The sequence below is a fragment of the Lampetra planeri genome, chromosome 57 (assembly GCF_965212315.1).
Source record: "Lampetra planeri chromosome 57, kcLamPlan1.2.h2, whole genome shotgun sequence".
Classification (NCBI taxonomy): domain Eukaryota; kingdom Metazoa; phylum Chordata; class Hyperoartia; order Petromyzontiformes; family Petromyzontidae; genus Lampetra; species Lampetra planeri.
Genome location: NC_136163.1, coordinates 1,776,581 through 1,793,821, shown reverse-complemented (window position 1 = coordinate 1,793,821; position 17,241 = coordinate 1,776,581). Strand labels below are relative to the sequence as shown.

The 17,241-nt window shown below is 54.3% G+C and overlaps 1 protein-coding gene across 1 annotated transcript in view; it reads left to right on the top strand.

Moving 5' to 3' along the window:
- The window catches only part of LOC144735796 (alpha-2,8-sialyltransferase 8E-like), a 112,800-nt gene that overhangs the window by 85,325 nt on the left and 10,234 nt on the right, over positions 1 to 17,241 (top strand). Inside the window, exons 6-7 of the mRNA XM_078618317.1 lie at positions 2,785 to 2,926; positions 7,542 to 7,654. Coding sequence (XP_078474443.1) covers positions 2,785 to 2,926; positions 7,542 to 7,654 — 255 coding nt within the window. The remainder of the gene's footprint in view (positions 1 to 2,784; positions 2,927 to 7,541; positions 7,655 to 17,241) is intronic.

Sequence of the window (17,241 nt, the reverse complement as noted above, 5' to 3'; positions counted from 1 at the left end):
ACAACTATAACAAGTTAAGGCATTACCTGGTTGATAACATCATTCAAATGATTGTTCAATTTGTATCCATCTTCTCGGTTGAAGTTTTGTTTATGTTTATATATCTGGATGGCTTCATGATCAAAACGTATGATAGTAGCCTGAAGGTTGGCAGAGTACCTTGGTCTCGGAATAAACAATATCACGTGAGCCCACAGCGTTATAACAATGGTCAGCTACGGCAGAGGTATTGGTTCTACCATGTTTCAGATCTGCCTTTTGTTCGCGAATATGGTCCGAGACATATCGCTTCGTTTCCCCAATGTAACTGCTATCTCAGGTACAACTCAGTTTGTAGACTCCCGGGTATTGCATGTCAGGAATGACCACCTTCACAGATGGGATTAGATCACGGATTTTGTGTACTGTATTAAATCGGACCTGGATCTTTTTTTTGTTTAAGATTTTGGAAATATTTTTGGTCACACCTGCTACATATGGTAAAGTGATGGTTTTGATTGGATTCTCAGGAGATTGTTTCTCCATGATTGGAGAAACAGCTTGGCAAATAATGTAGTCCGAGTACCCATTCATCTTAAGGGCTTGGTGTACATGTTCCAGTTCACTGGCTAGGTAGTGTTGGTCGGAGATGCAGTGGGCCCTATGGTGTAGTGTTTTGATGAGGGAATTCTTCTGTGCCGGATGGTGGTGGGAATCAGGTTTTATATAGGAATCTGTGTGGGTGGCTTTCTTGTGGACAGTGTCCCAACGAGCCGTTAGGCCTCTTCTCAAACAGAACATCCAGGAATGGTAGCTTACCATCCTTCTCCACTTCCATGGTGAATTTGATGGATGGATGTATGGAATTGATGTGGTTGAGAAATTGGTTCAATGTTGGCAGGCCGTGTGGCCAAATGACGAAGGTGTCATCTACGTATTTCTTCCACAAGGAAGGACGTAGGGTGTATGTCTGGATGGCATCTGTTTCAAATTTCTCCATGAAAACATTCGCTATCACTGGTGATAAGGGGGAACCCATGGGGGTACCTTCATTTCATTTGTAGAAAGTACCATTCCAGGTGAAGTTTTAAAAATAAACTAGATTCAAAGCTTTCGTGACTGAAGGAATTACTCTTTGGTTCTTTCGGTAAAGTCACGTAGAAAATACAATCAAATAATAATATAATACAACGTTTCGGTTGCAACACAAGCAACCATCATCAGATAAGAATTAAAGATAAAACACAAACACGGAAACAACACAGGCAGACACACATGCAGAGAGAGAGACACACACCAAGGAAACACAGACACGGAAACAACACAGGCAGACACACATGCAGAGAGAGACACACACAAAGACACACCGAGCGAGACACACACCAAGGAAACACAGACACGGAAACAACACAGGCAGACACACATGCAGAGAGAGACACACACAAAGACATACCGAGCGAGACACACACCAAGGAAACACAGACACGGAAACAACATAAGCGGACACTCAGTGTGTCTGTGTGTCTCTATCTGCATGTTGTCTGCCTGTGTTGTTTCCGTGTGTGTGTTTTATCATTCATTCTTACCTGATGATGGTTGCTTGTGTTGCAACCGAAACGTCGCATTTTATTATTGTTTGATTTTGTTTAAAAATAGTAAAAGAAACAGTAAAAAAAAGTTCTATCATAGTGAAAGAAATAGTAAAACAAAACGTCTAAATTTTTGTAAAAATACTTAACAGAAACTCTTTAAAAAAAATGTAAAACTAAATTGCGAAAAAACTGTTAAAACATTTAATAAAAAAAATACAGTTAAAAATTTGTAAAAACAAAAATTTAGTTTCAAAAAAGTTTAAACAAAAATCCCCTTGACCTCCTGTGGAGCAGTGTCACGCACTCGCCCGTGGCCACTCCCTGGCGTGGAGTCGCCCTCTCCTGGACGCGAGCTGCAGGTCGCGGAGCCTCCGCGAGGGAGTACAAACAAAGCACGCACCACGAGACGCAGCTCACAGCGGATACCACCCACAGGCATCTCCAGTATTGGCTGAAGTGGCTGTCTCTCTCTCCTTGTCTCTCCATCTCTCCGGCTGTCTCCATCTCTCTCTGTGTCTCTGTGTCTCTGTCTTTCTTTATCAATGTCTCCCTCCATCTCTCTCTGCATTGCTCTGTTTGTCTGTTTCGCTGTCTACATTTCTCTGTCTCCGTTTCTCACTCTGTCTCTGAGTTTCTCTGTCAATGTCTCTCTATATCTCTTTGTGCTTCGTTCTCTATGTCTCTTTCTGTCTCTATGTCTCTCTGTCTCCATCTCTCTCTCCGTCTCTGTCTCTGTTTCCCTGTCAATGTAACTCTGTATTTGTCTCTCTCCCTGGATCACCCACTCTCTAGATCTCTCTCTGTCTTTCTATCCGTCTCCCTCTTTCTCTTTTAATGTATTTTTGTATATCTTTCTTTGTCTCACTCTCTCTGTCTTTCTCTCTGTCTCTTGCTCTCTCTAATGTCTCTGTCCGCCTCTCTCTTTGTCTCTTTCTGTCTCTTTCTCTGTCTGTCTCCACTTCTCTCTGTGTCTCTTACTCTGTGTCTCTCTATATCCGCACCTCTCTCTCTGATGTCTCTATCCGATGTCTCTCTCTTCTGTCTCTCTTTGACGTCTGTCCCTGATGTCTTTCTCTAATGTCTCTTTCTCTGCTGTTTCTCTGTTGTCTCTCTCATGTCTCCCTCTCTCTCTATGTCTTGACCTCTCTCTGATGTGTCTCTCCGATGTCTTTCTCCTATGTCTCTCTCTGCATCTCCATCGCTCTGGTCTCAGGTCGACTCACGCGAACGCAACGGGAGGAGCGAGCCAGGTGGTGATCACGCAAAGCAACTCGCCCATCAACACGAGCATCGTCTTCGACCAGAAGAGGAAGACGCTCGTGGTGGACGCTAAAGTCATGGATCTCTTCCTCAAGGTGCCACCCTGGGGGTGGTGGGGTTGGGGGAGGGAGTGCTATCGCGCGCCTACCACACGCACAGAGACACACACAGTGACACACAGTGACACAAACACAGTGATACACAAACAGTGACACAACACACAACAACAACAACCGCCATTCGCCACTAAGTGGCGGTGACGTCACCACGACGCTTGTACCAGGCCATGTGCACCTTGAGGCCACGTGAAGTGTCGAATGCCCGCTGGCAGGAGGTCACGGGGCAGACGCAGGTGCCACGGGTCGACTGACTGAGATGACCGAGATGACTGGCTGATGCACCACCTGTGCCCCCGACTTTGCCAACTTGCTGTGCTTTAGCCACCTGGCGCTCCGCTCGTTGTTGTGAGCGTCGCTCCTCCGCTCTCCATTGTTGTTGGAAGGCGACCGCCTCCAAATGCCCAGTAGCGTCATTCACGAGCCTCCTCCGCAGAGGCCGATCTTGACACCACTGGTACCAGTCATCGGAAAGTCCACTCAGCTCCACGACCTCCTGTACCACATCACTCCATTTCTTCTCTAGCCCGTGCCGCGCCCGTTTAGCCCCCTCAATCCGTGCAAACAAAAGCTGTTTAGGCATGCGGTGGCTAGGTATGCGGGCTACATGACCCAGCCAATGCAGCCTTGCCTGCCGGAGGAGCTCACCGATGGAACTTTGCCCAGATCTTTCAAGGATTTGTGAACTCCTCACACAATCCTGCCTGGCTAATCCCAGGACGGATCGAAGACAGGCCAGCCTAAATGTTTCTAACCGGCGAAGATGCTCCATTAGGGGGGTCCACGTTTCGCAAGCATAGAGAAAGGAGGGAACGACTGTGGCCGAGAAGACCTGAAGCTTAGATGCGGAGCGACAGACCAGGTAGCTTCCACAGAGCGTTACGTAACTGATGAAAAGATATTGCCGCTCGACTGATTCGGAGTAAGACCTCTGCTGTTAAACTGGAGCCGGTCATAAGCACACTACCCAGGTATGGGAAACTCTCCACTCTCTCCACAACTGCCCCATCACCGATTGGGAGTTGTGGGGGTGGACTGTCCGATGGTACAAAATACCCAGGCAGGTGCTTAGTTTTGATGGGGCTTATGGTAAGGCCCCACCTCTTCGTGGCACACTCCAGTCTCAGCAGCAGCGTCTCCAACTCCTCCTCTGAATGAGCAGCTATTACCAAATCATCGGCATATATAACGTGGTTGACCAATAAGGAGCCATCCCTCGATCGCACCCGGGCATTGATCAGCCTCCCATTATATCTGTACCAAATGGAAATTCCCCCAGTACAGCTATTGAAGGCTTCATGAACTTCGTGGTCAAAATAGATGTTAAATAATGTGGGAGCCAGAGGACATCCCTGTCGCACCCCAATGTGTACAGGGAAACCACATTGGGGCTCCGCAAGCCTCTCCTTAGCGTGCCTTGCAAGGCGATGTTGAATAATCCTTGCCAGGACCTTTCAAGGCACACTGAGGAGTGAGATGTCCCTGTAGTTGTTACAGTCTGTTTGGTCCCCATTCTTAAAAGAGGGGGACCAGCAGGGTATCATTTCAATCCTTCGGAACCCGTCAAGTGGTCCAGTATGTTGTTATGATGTAATATAGGGCAGTCTGTGCACAAACGCCACCCTCCCTCAGCATTTCGCTTGGGAGATCATCTCTGCCCGGTGCCTTTCCTGGTCTCAGACCCCGGATCGCCTTCAGTACTTCCTCAACAGATGGCACCTCAGCCAGCCACACACAGAGGGTGACTTCTTCCAATATTTGAGGCACCGTAGCCTCAGCAGGGTCATCCCCACTTTGTGCCATGATGTTTTGCTGGCTGAGAGATTTCCCCTCCCTCTGGACCTCACAGAAATGCTCAGCAAATCTGCAATCCGTTTTTTCCCTAATGATGGTACTAGGTGTGGCACTGCAGGTTACTTTTTTGATGGAGTTAAATAGTGATTTGTGATCGCGGGCCACTGAAGCAGACTTCATCTCCTCAGCAACCCGCAACCACCACCCATCCTTGCAGCGCCTTACGGCTCTCCGAACCTCCGAGTGAAGGCCGCGGTAAGCCTCCTCATTCTCTGACGTGGGGTGCTGTAGTCGATGAGTGGGCCTGTCGCTTCTTTTTCTCAAATATCCTGAACACCTCCTGTCAGCCAGGGTCTCTGGGGAGGTCTGGACCGCATATCCAAAGCAGCCATTGCAGCTGCATGCGTCACAGTCCTAAACCTCGCCCATTTACCCTCGACATCAGGAGGAGTGGGTGATGATGCCAACCCCAGCCGCAAGCGATGATGAAATTCTCGCTTGCAACTTTCATCAGCTAACTGAGACCAGGCCACTTTCGGTTGAAATGGGGTCCTGGGTGTACACCGACCACCGGTGTGGAAGAATGGCAGGCGCATCTTACAGATGACTAGTCGATGGTCAGAGGGCAGATCAGCTCCACGGTATAGTCCTGGTGTCAAGGACATGGGCTCGCATTCGCTGGTCCGTCACTATGTAGTCCAGAAGATGTCCTTGTTTGGACCCGGCATGCATCCATGATGTTGTGTGGATGCGCCGATGCCAGAAGAGCATGTTGGGAATTACAAGCCCATGGGCTGCACAAAAATCTAGCAGCCTCCTACCGTTGTTATTGAGCTGATCTGGCCCATGCCTTCCAATCACTCCAGACCAGGTGCCAGCATCATGACCAACTCGGGCATTGAAGTCACCCAACAAAATGACTCTGTCCCGAGTGGCCACTTTAGCCAGCACCTGTGACAGGAGGTCATAGAAGGCATCGGACTCAACGGCTTTGCCTGCATCCCTCCACGGATGTTCGTCTTCGGTTGGGGCATAAGTAACCACGACCACCATTCCTCGCCTCCGGTTGATGGGAAGGCGAGCCCAAAGTATCCTGGGGCTTACAGCTTCCTACACCTCAACGCCACGCTCCCATGCCCCCTTCATTCTTTTGTTCAGAAGAAGAGACACACCCTGTTGTTTGGCAGTCTCCTGCTCCGAGTAGAGGACTGTCCACCCCTCATGGTGGCAGGAGCTAGAACCGGTCGACCGGACCTCCTGAATGCCACAGAGATCCAGGCGGGACTGGTCCAGCTCCCGACAAAGGAGTGGCAGCCTCTCCTCTTCAGTGAGCATTCGAACATTCCACGTTGCCATCCGTAGTGGCTTTTCATTGTTTCTGGAGGAGCCCCGAGGATGAAGATTCAATCTCCTGGCTCCGCAAATTGGGGTTTGGCCAGGAGACGTCATAGACGCCTGTCCCCCTGGGGCCTCCGGCACAAGCTTATTTGTTACATATTTATGTTTAATTCGTAGTTTCGTGGTAATGAATTGAAGGTGGAGGGGTTACCAGCCCCTCGCACCCGTCCAGAGCCCCCTGTTTAGCCACTGTGGTGGTCACAGACGCCATGAGGGGAGAGACCAATGGGCATTGCCGGCACCGCGAGGAGGTAGGGGGTTGTTTTTCCGGGTTCGTAGCTGCATTGACACACACAGTTACACACACACACAAATATCCCCCATGTAGCCTTAAAAGACTGTTGGGGCAAGTGTTGTTAGCGAGCACCTATGAAGGTCGGCATGGCACACGTGGGTGTGGGTGGCCAGCACCACGCCCGGCCGCCTTTGTTCCCCCAGTGGCGATGTTTTATACACCGCACCAGGCACTCATGAGGCTGAGTCGACCTAGGGTAGGTCCACGACCGGTTCAAATAATCATCATCAGTATTGGTGGCGGTGAGCGGGAATCGAACTCGGGTCGCCGGGTTCGTAGCACGCTAACCGAGGGACCATCGCTACTCGTGAGGCTACGGGGCAGGCAGGACAGTAAACGAATATAAAGATTTATTTTTTTGTTTTTCGGTTGAGCCAGAAAGTTGTATTTATCTTGTAAGGCCACACTGAGCTGCAACGTAGCTCAACGAAATGGGCTTATCATCATCACCACGTGGAAATTCATATCAGCCAAATACTCTAAACGCCCGTTTCTAAATGTGGAGGGAAAAACCGGTGGATCCGGAAAAAAATCCACGCGACCACATGGAGAGAGACACGCAAACTCCAAATATACAGCAGGATCGGGATCGAACCCATGACCTCCTGTACACCAGGCGAGGTAGTCAACATCTCGCCAATGATGTCCTGTAGGGATGGGTCAGAAAGTTACAACAACCAACAATACAAAAAATAGACCAGAGTACGAAGTACAGCAGAGGTTTTAAAATCATCTAAAACTAAAACTAGATTGTTTTTTAAATTGTTCCCGGGTACAGGAAGGCCCAACTTAGCTGCTATGTAGTAGCTCCTTTGCAGAAGCCGCCTGTCTGTCACGAATGTGCGTTCAACGCTCGTCAGGGAAGCGAGATGGCCAATGGGTCTCCAACTGATACCCCTCTCCCAGTGCCACCTCCACCCATGGCTACGCCAGCTACCAACCTACAGCATGGCTGGTCACGATGATGATGATGACGAGTGATCACTGATGATAATGGCAAATGATGATGACTGCTGCTGCTGTTGAAGGCCAATGATGATGGCTGCTGATGATGATGATGGCGGCTGATGATGATGATGGCGGCTGATGATTGTGATGTGGCCGCAGGAGTTCCCCGAGCAGAGTGGGCGCTACCCTCGCTGCGCCGTCGTGGGGAACGGAGGGATCCTCACCAACAGCTCCTGCGGCTCCCAGATCGACGCAGCCGACTTCGTGATCCGGTGAGTGGGGAGGGAGGCGTGTTTCACCCAAAGCTTTACCTCTAAAACTTTATTTTTCTCACCTTCCTTTTCGGGATTTCTTTTCACCAACAGTAAGTGTCTTGCTTTGTACACATTTGTGATCAGTTTGTTTGTTTATTTCGACTTCCTTTATCTTTCTTTCTTTGTTCTTTTCTGTTATTTTCACTGTTCAGGGCGCGGCTGTGCTCTCTGCAGTGTATTGTTCTCCGCACAATCCTCCACTTTTATTTGATAGTTGATTTCATAATCACGCTTTTCTTTGTTTTCATTTCGATCTTGGGTTCCTTTGGTCCTCAAGCAATCTTTGAGTTTTGTGATTCTTTTTCGTGTTTTTTTCCGTTCCTTTGTCTGGTGTGCTCCCACGTGTTACACACACGTGTTGGCACTGTACCACACCGGCCGGTTTGGGTGCAGTGCAGACATCCCCTTTAGACCCATCTTGTTTTGTGTTGCGAGCGTGTTTACATTATTTTATTTTTATTGGTGTGCCTTTTTTTCTACGTTTTCGTTTTTTATTCTCCTCATGTTAAAAAACCGAGGACTTAAAATAATTGTACCTTCTACAGGGGAGCTTTGGTGGGCAGCAGTAATAGTAATTAGGAGAAGGTGGTCAAAACACAGGTTTGACCATCTTTATATAAAACAAATTCGTTTCTTGTTTTTTCTGTTAATTTTTTTTCCTGGCTTTAGAAAATAGAGAGGTCTGCTTTAGTAGTTGTGTGTGACATCTCACACACGTGAAGATGTCCACCGCAACAACGTACGCGAAAGCTACCGCGCCTACGCAAGGCCGGTCTCTGGGGCCTGCAAGGCGCCCGCAGCAGCAGCAGCTGGAGCCTCCACGTGAGGCTGGGATCCGCTGCCCGGCCCATGCCTCCCACCACTGACAGTGACGACAGCCCTTAACCCCCCCACAACCATACAATGCAATATAACACAACAAAATCAATTGCGCGGCCTGCCCAGGTCTCCAGCCAGCGTCCCGTAACAGCCCGGACATCCACAGGCAGCAGATGACCGTGGCGGCCCCCTCCTTCGAAGGCCCTCTCGTCGCGGTCCCTGGTTCGGTGGTGCCGGTGTCGCCTTGCCTGGCGCCGCTGTCTCTCCGGCCCCCGCTCGTGCCGCCGCTCCATCAGGCCTCACATGGGGTGCTGTAGGTGACAAGGGAACACAGGGCACCGAACCCCCTGCCGGTCGGCGCGTGGTGGTCGGCGACCTTGGCCTGGGTAGGGATGATGATGATGTTGGCAGTGATGTTGGTGGTGATGTTGGTGAAGATGACGGTGGAGAGATGTATGGCTTAAGGCGGGTGGGGTGTACAAACCATCGTCGCTTACCCAGTTGGACCTGGACGCACTGCGGTCGGAGTGCTTTAATGACCTCGACCGGCCCTTTCCAGGGTCGGTGCAGCTTTGGTGAGAGGCAACCGGCACCTGAGGACAGTGTAGCCATGCCTGGTCCCCGACTTTAAAGGGCTTGGTTGTAATTGTCCTCTCCCGTATCCGTACATTACTCTCTTGGCTCGTGGCCGATGCGGCCTCGGCTGCTTGGCAGGCCTCTCTCAAATAAATGAGGGAGGTCTTTAGTGCCTTCGGCCATGCGTCAGCTCTTGCGGGAATGTCCGTCAGCTGCACCTCAATAGGCGGAACGGGATCCCGTCCGTACATCAGGAAAAACGGCGAGAACCCCGTTGCCGCGTGCGGGGCCACCCTGTACACCGCTAAGACCGATGGAATGTGGAGGTCCCAGTCGGAATGGTTTTCGTCCACCACTTGGGACAGCATGGCCGCTATGGTGCGGTTAAGCCGCTCTACCATCCCATCGGTCTGGGGATGATACGGAAATGTTCGGACCTTTTTAGTGCCCAGGATAGAGCAGACGTCCTTCTATAGCCGTGAGGAGAAATTCCTGCCCTGATCCGTGAGCAACCACTCCGGTGCCCCCTTATCAAGGACATAGCCTCCCACGAAGGCATCGGCGATGGTCTGTGCCGTTTGGTCCGGGAGGGCCCACGCCATCGGCCACCTCGTGCAGTACTCGACTCCGACCAACAGGTATTTATTTCCCCGTGGTGTGACCGGCAGTGGTCCCAGGATGTCCAACGCAACCAATTCGTTGACTCTGGTTACCGTGATGGGCTGTAGGGGCGCCCGGCTTACCCGGGGTGGCGGCTTTCGCCGCGCACATTCGACGCAGGTAGCGACCCATCGATGCACATCAGCGGTCATACCTGGCCAAAAGTACCGACCTTGTAATGTGTACAGTGTCTTCCGCCCCGCCAGGTGCAGCAGCTGGCGGCCGTGTACGTCCATAACCAATTGTTGACGCAGCGACTCCGGAACTACCAGGCATCGCCGGCGCCCTGTCGGGTCCCATCGCATGAGGAGGTCCTCCCATACGATGTACTCCTCCCCCCCTGCCTCTGCTGAGGCGTGTAGCGTTCGCAGTGGGGCTTCCTCCAGCTGTAGCCGTCTCCAATCGTCCAAGGTCAGCCCCAGGTCGTGGTCGGTCAGCTGGACCTCACCCTGTGCGCCCTCCGCCGTGCATACGGGAGCGATGACCGTCCCCTCTGGCCTCGCCTCCTTGCAGCGTGCCCCGCCTGTGGTGCATGCACAAGGGCCCTGGGGCGCCAGTCGGGACAATGCGTCTGCGTTGGCGTGTCTGGTCCCTTTGCGATGCACCACTTGGTACCTGTACTCCTGCAGGCGCTCTATCCATCTGGCCAGCTGGCCCGAAGGCTGGTCGATGCGGAGCGAATACTGCAAGGCCGCGTGGTCAGTGCAGACCGTAAATTTGCGACCATACAGGTAGGGTCGGAATTGCTGCACGAAGTGAACGACTGCCAGGAGTTCCCTACGTGTGACGCAGTAGCGCTGCTCCGCTGATGAAAGCACGCGACTACCGTAGGCGATAACCACCTCCCGACCCTGCTGGACTTGCGACAAAACACTGCCGATGCCCACATCGCTGGCGTCCGTGTCCAGGATAAAGGGGAGGCCAAAATCCGGAAAGGCCAATGGTGGTGCATCTGTCAGACGTGAGCGCAGCTGTTGGAATGCCTCTTCCTCCAGAGGGCCCCAATAAAACCTCTGGTTCTTCGCCATCAACACGTGCAAGGGCTTGGCAATGGTTGCGAAGTTGGGTACAAACCGGCGGTAGTAAGAAACGAAACCCACAAACCGGCGTACCTCTGGAACCGTTGTGGGAACAGCCCAGGCCCTCATGCAGGCCGTCTTTTCCGGGTCTGTAGCCACTCGAGACTCACTGACGACGTGGCCCAAGTAGCGTACCGATGACTGCATAAGGTGGCACTTCAACGGCTTGAGCTTCAAGTTCGCGTTCCGGAACCGCAGGAATACCTGACGTAATCGGTCAATGTGTTCCTCGAATGATCGGCTGAAGACAATGACGTCATCCAGGTAGATGAGGCACGTTTCCCATTGGAGGCCTGCTAAGGCCAACTCCATTATGCGTTGGAACATCGCCAGCGCAGTCTGGAGGCCCATAGGCAGGCAGTTGAACTCGAACAGGCCCTGTGGTGTCCGGAACGCTGTTTTAGGCCGGGAGTCCGCGTCTAGTGGGACCTGCCAGAACCTGGACAATAAATCCAGCGTACTGAAAAATTTTGCTCCCGCCAGTGCATCCAATGAGTCGTCGATACGTGGTAGGGGATATGCGTCGGCCAGCGTCACGGCATTGAGGCGTCGGAAGTCCACACAGAATCTCAGTGACCCGTCTGACTTCTTGACTAGGACCACCGGTGCCCCCCAGGGACTCGAGGATGGAGAAATTATGTCGGCCCGCAGCATCTCCTGCACCGCTTGTTGAATGTGCCCTTTTTCCATTGGGCTCATTTTATATGTGTTTTGGCACAGGGGTGCAGCATCTCCTGTGTTGATGTGGTGTGGCGACAGATTTGTGCACCCTAGGTCGAACGGTCCCCGGCTGAACACGTCCGAGAACTCATGTAATAACGAGTGCAGCTGGTGTTTCTGGTTGGGCGACAATCCTGGCTCAAGCCCCGCCAGCTGGTCCATCCACGATTCGGCCCCTCTGTCCTCGGACTGGCTGATGCTGCCTACAAGCTCGGGCTCTGTCCCTGGGGCTCCTAGTGACAAGGGACTAACGTGGGCCAGAACTGTTCCCTCCTGCACCGTCGCTGTTCTATCGGAGGTGTTCAGCACCTGAATGAACAGATGCTGGTTCCTCTGTACAATAGTTTCGGCTCCCACCAGCGCATGGCGATCCATGGCAGCTGACGCCGGAGACACCAGGATGGGTGAGTCTGGTCGGGCTCTCACGAGGGGGGACCGATATCGCAGCGGAATTAGCATCTGGGCTGCCGGGGGAATGGAGACAGACTTACTGACCAGAGCCTGCACGTAGGGTACACCCCGGCTGGCCCCCTCCGCCTTTAGGAAATGGAGATGCGTTCCCTGGACTTCCACCCGCCCATTGGCCAGATCGATTTTCATTGGCATCTGCCTCAGAAAGTCCGTCCCCAACAGGCAGGGTACGGGCAACGTTGCGGAGACAAGGATGGGTCCTGCTACCGAAAGCTGCCCAATCTGTATCGGGGCTTCAACCTGGCCCAGGAAGCCCATGCTGCCTCCATTTGCTGCAATGAACGTTGTCTTGACGGGGACTAAAGGTCGGATTTTATCCAGCAGCATCTCGTGCATGGTGCTCGAGATGATCGTGGCTGATGCCCCCGTATCCACCAAGATACGTGCCGACACTCCTGCGATTTCACCGACCAGGACCGAGGTTCCTGACGTGGCCGCTACCACCCGCCTTGCCAGCTTCCTCCATTGTGTGGCTGAGTCCGGCCACTGACCAGGCGGTGTCTCGTTATCCTGTGGTGCATGGTGAGATGATGGGGGATGGATGTGAATGGACCGAAGATGGGGTTCCTCCCTTTGGAGTGCGTCGCAGCAGGGTGAACGCGCCCTTGTTACATAGTGTGGGCTTCCCCCTGGGTTGCGGGCTGGGCTCTCTATGTGATGCAAATTGACCCCCCTTGGTGACGTAGGATGGGCCCCCCTTGTGGTGTGGGGGGGCCCCCCCATTGTAGGGGGCGGTGGGGACTGGGGGGTGGGCCCCTCCCTCCAGCTCCTCCCTTCTCCCCTCCTTTCTCCCCTCCCCTTCCTTTGTCACGGGGGCGTGGTCCCCCTGGTTCCGTCTCGCTCCGCCGCAAAGCGGTGGTGAGGTGGGCCGTGGAACTGCTCCAGGGCGCAATGTCAATTTTGTGTGCTGCCTCAGCCCAAGGGCCGTTGCCTCTGGCAACTCGCCGGCGTCGCAGGTAACTAGGGACGCCACTTCCGGTTGTGACGTCACGCCCGCCCGCGAAACCACGCCCGCCCGCGACGTCACGTCCGGCCGCGACGTCACGTTCGGCCGTGACGTCACGCCCACCCGTGACGTCACGCCTGCCCGCGACATCACTTCCGCCCATGACCTCACTTCCGCCTGCGACGTCTCTTCCGCCCGCGACGTCACTTCCGCCTGCGACGTCACGCCCGCCCGCGACGCCACGTCCGGTCGCGACGTCCCTCCCAGCCTCGGCGCGATTCCCGACGCGGTCCCCGGCCTCGGCGCGATCCCCGACGTGGTCCCCGGCCTCGGCACGATCCCCGACGCGGTCCCCGGCCCCGGCGCAATTCCCGGCGCGATCCGCGACACCACTTTCGGCCGCGACATCACTTCTGGATGCAACGTCACGTCCGTTCGCGATGCCACTTCTGGTCGCGACGCCACTTCTGGTTGCGACGCCACTTCTGGTCGCGACGCCACTTCTGGTCGCGACGCGATCACCGGCCCTGGCGCTATCCCCGGTGCGATCCCCTTCCCCCGACCAGGACAGTGGGGACTGGGGAACGACACCGACGGCGCCCACCCCGAGGAGACTCCCGGTGAGTTCGCGGCGTCGGGGTTGTAATTGCTTGGCCCGACCGAGAGGCCGGGCGGGACGGCGTCACTCGCCTGGATCCTGTCGGCGTTCAGCCCCGGCGGGTTCCAGGTGACGTTGGTGGCCTCCGGCTCTGTGCGGCACCCCCTCGCCACATGCCCCTCTCGACCACAACGGTGGCAGACCCATGGGGCGTTCCGTCGGGGCGGCTCGGCGCGATGTTGTAGAGGCGGCTGCCAGCGACGCAGCGGCTGGTCGCGCCCCTGGTCCCTCTGCTCCGCGTACACCTCGGCGATGGCTCCGGCTCAGACGTCGGGGGTCCGTTCCCAGCTGCCCCACAGGCAGCCTGTGGCGATGGTGCAGGTTCGGCGGTTGGTGTCGCTGGACCCAGTAGCGCCGCGGCAACGGCTCGGCTGCTCCCCCCCGCCGCGCCAGCCACCCGGCCCACAGGTGGCGCCCGGCCCATGACCTGCTCGTGGGCTTGGATGGTCCGGGCAGCCCACAGCGAGGTGCGTTCCTCCGGCGTCACCACGGGCATTACAACGCCGGCGCGGCAAGCGTAGGCGATGAGGTGCTCGACCACGAGGTCCTTGAGCGCTTTTTCAGCCAGGCGAGGGAAAGCTCTCCTCGCCAACACGAGCAGTGCACCCCTGTAGGCTAAAGGGGATTCTCTAGCCCCTCGCTGGCGGTCCTGGAACCGTTTAAAGGCTCCTTCCGCCGGGCAATAGATCTCCCCCAAAGCCTCGTAGGCCGCCTGTAGCGTGGTCTTGCTGTGCGAGGGAAGGGAGGTGTAAGAGGAGAGTGCCTCTTCACCCAGAACGGATGGCAAAGCTCGTAGTGCCTCTTCATCTGTCCACTCGAGAGCGTGGAAGGCAGCCTCGAATCGGCGGACAAACTCTTCCCAATCTTCTTCCTCGGCCACGAACTTGTCGACGGGCCCCAGCCGACGCGGCCGTCCTGCCACCTGCTCTCCGTGTTGGGTGTTTAGCCCTGGGGGTTCTGGCGGGAGCGGCGGCGGCTGGCGTGACAAGGTTGGTTGCGGCTCCTGCCCGGCCGGCTGGTTGGCCTCCGGGTCCCGTGGCCTCTCCTCCCGTAGTACGCGTGGGGGTGGGGGTCCCTGTGCTGGCGGGCCCCCATAGGGAGCCTCTGCAGTAGCTCCTGGAGTGCCCTCTCCACGCGGGCAATGCGGTCCTCCATGGGGTCCTCCAGGCGATCCAGGCCCCCTGCTGCTGCTTCTGGTAGCAGGCCCCCTTGTTGCCCGGGATGGGAAGGATCCACGGCCCCTGCTTCCTCTTCTCTTGGCTCTTTTCCGCGGGGATTCTTCTTCGTAGCCATTGTAAATCCCACCGCTGCCACCAGATGTAAAGGAGAGCCGACACAAGATTGCAGGGGTTTCGTCTTTTAATCCTTTTCTCCCATCCACACCTGTCCCCAGCCGTCACAATCTCGTTCCCACCAAAGGCCCCCTCTTCATGCCCGTTCTCCCCTTATATCTACTCGATCACCCCTCCCACTAACCCTCCTATTGGTGGGAATCCTTCCCCTGGCACCCCTACACAGACATCCCCTTTAGACCCATCTTGTTTTGTGTTGCGAGCGTGTTTACATTATTTTATTTTTATTGGTGTGCCCTCATGTAAAAAAACCGAGGACTTAAAATAATTGTACCTTCTACAGGGGAGCTTTGGGTGGGCAGCAGTAATAGTAATTAGGAGAAGGTGGTCAAAACACAGGTTTGACCATCTTTATATAAAACAAATTCATTTCTTGTTTTTTCTGTTAATTTTTTTCCTGGCTTTAGAAAATAGAGAGGTTTGCTTTAGTAGTTGTGTGTGACATCTCACACACGTGAAGATGTCCACCGCAACAACGTACGCGAAAGCTACCACGCCTACGCAAGGCCGGTCTCTGGGGCCTGCAAGGCGCCCGCAGCAGCAGCAGCTGGAGCTTCCACGCGAGGTTGGGATCCGCTGCCCGGCTTCCACCGATGTCCTGATTGAAGTTTACGTGGATGTGCTGGGCGCCATCGTGCCTGGAGGCTCGATAAGGTACGCCTCCAAGGTGAGTGGAAGGGTGGTTTTCTTCATGGAGTCCGAAAAGGTGGCAAACGCCGCCATGGAGAAGGGGCTGATGGTTGGCGATTGGCACCTCACCTTGGAGCCACTTTCATCACCATCGGTACGCGTAATCGTATCCAACGTCCTCCCCTACATTCCCGATAAAGACATCCAAGATCACCTGGCTAAGTTGGGCACGCTGACTTCCAACCTTCAGCATGTGCCTTTGGGCCTCAAAAATCCTGCCTTGAGGCATGTCTTGTCTTTTAGAAGGCAGGTCTACATACTGGTGCCCAATGGGCAGCTTGAGGAGGGCTCCTTTGTGGTCATGAATGGAGGAAGGCCCCATAGGCTGTTTTGCTGCAGGGACGTGCTAAAATGCAACCTATGCAAAGCAGAGGGGCATGTTAAAAAAACACTGCCCGAAGACAGCAAATGCCCAATCCAAACGCGAGGCAATGGTGGGAAAGGGTGATAAAGAAGCACACCCAACAAGTGACTCAGGAGAGGGTCCCTCACCACGGAGATCACGCGAGATGGCGGTAGGTCTCACTCCAACACCAGCTACTGCCATGGAGACTGAGGCTCGGCCAGCCACCCAGCCATCATTGACAGCCAGACCTCTGAAGAGGAAATTTGTGGAGGACTCGGCTTCATTGTCTCCAGAATCCAGTGGGGATGAGGTCAGTCCCTTTAAGGATCTCCCAAAGTTGGAGTCGGACATCGCACCGACGCCTGGGGGAGATGCGGAGAGCACTGGTGGCAAGGACGGGGTCTCTGCCACCCCAGATGCCCCTAGAGGTGGGACACGCACAGGGAAGAAGTCCCGTGCAGGAACCAAGCTCAAGCGCAGGACGCCTGAAGAAAATCTGGAGCCTGAAGTGGAAGCAGGGGAGACCGCAATCTGTGAAGTGGCGAAGGAAACAAGTGAAGAGGGTCGCACTTCAGACCTCGACGGCACGCCCAATGAGGCGGCCGAGGGCTCCCAGGAAATGCGAGCAGCCAAGAGCACGGAGGAGCCCAAACAGGGCCCCACTGACCAAACTGCGGGTGACCAAGACGAGGACGATGGAAGGCCGTCAATTGAGGGGCAAGCGGCATCACCCGATAAAGCATTGATGGAGGATACCACGACGACTGAAAATCCTCAAAGCTTGGGGGCTGAGGGGGGAAGCCAAGAAGAGGAATTGGAAGAAACCCTCAGCACAGAAAGTGGGGTGAACCTGACATCTGCTGAGCTGACAAAAGGGGCACCAATATTCTCACAGTCAGAGCTATGGAACTTTTTAGATGAAGTGCATGGTTCAGAAGAAAGGATGACTGCAGCTCTATCAAGGTGGTGAAATGTGGAGGCAATAATAACCTCCCTACTCCATGTTGAGGGGAACTTCAAGAAACAGAGAAAGTCGTCGTCTGGAAAGGAAAGGAAAAGGATCAGGTACTTCCTGGGACAATTAACTACGTGGAAGGAAAACACACCTGGCGACAACTCCACTGACACGTAATGCTGCGGATAGCGGCAATTAATATGAATGGTTCTAGATTTGAAGCTTTCGTGACTGCAAGGATTCATACTCTTAGGTTTTTTCGGTAAAGTCACA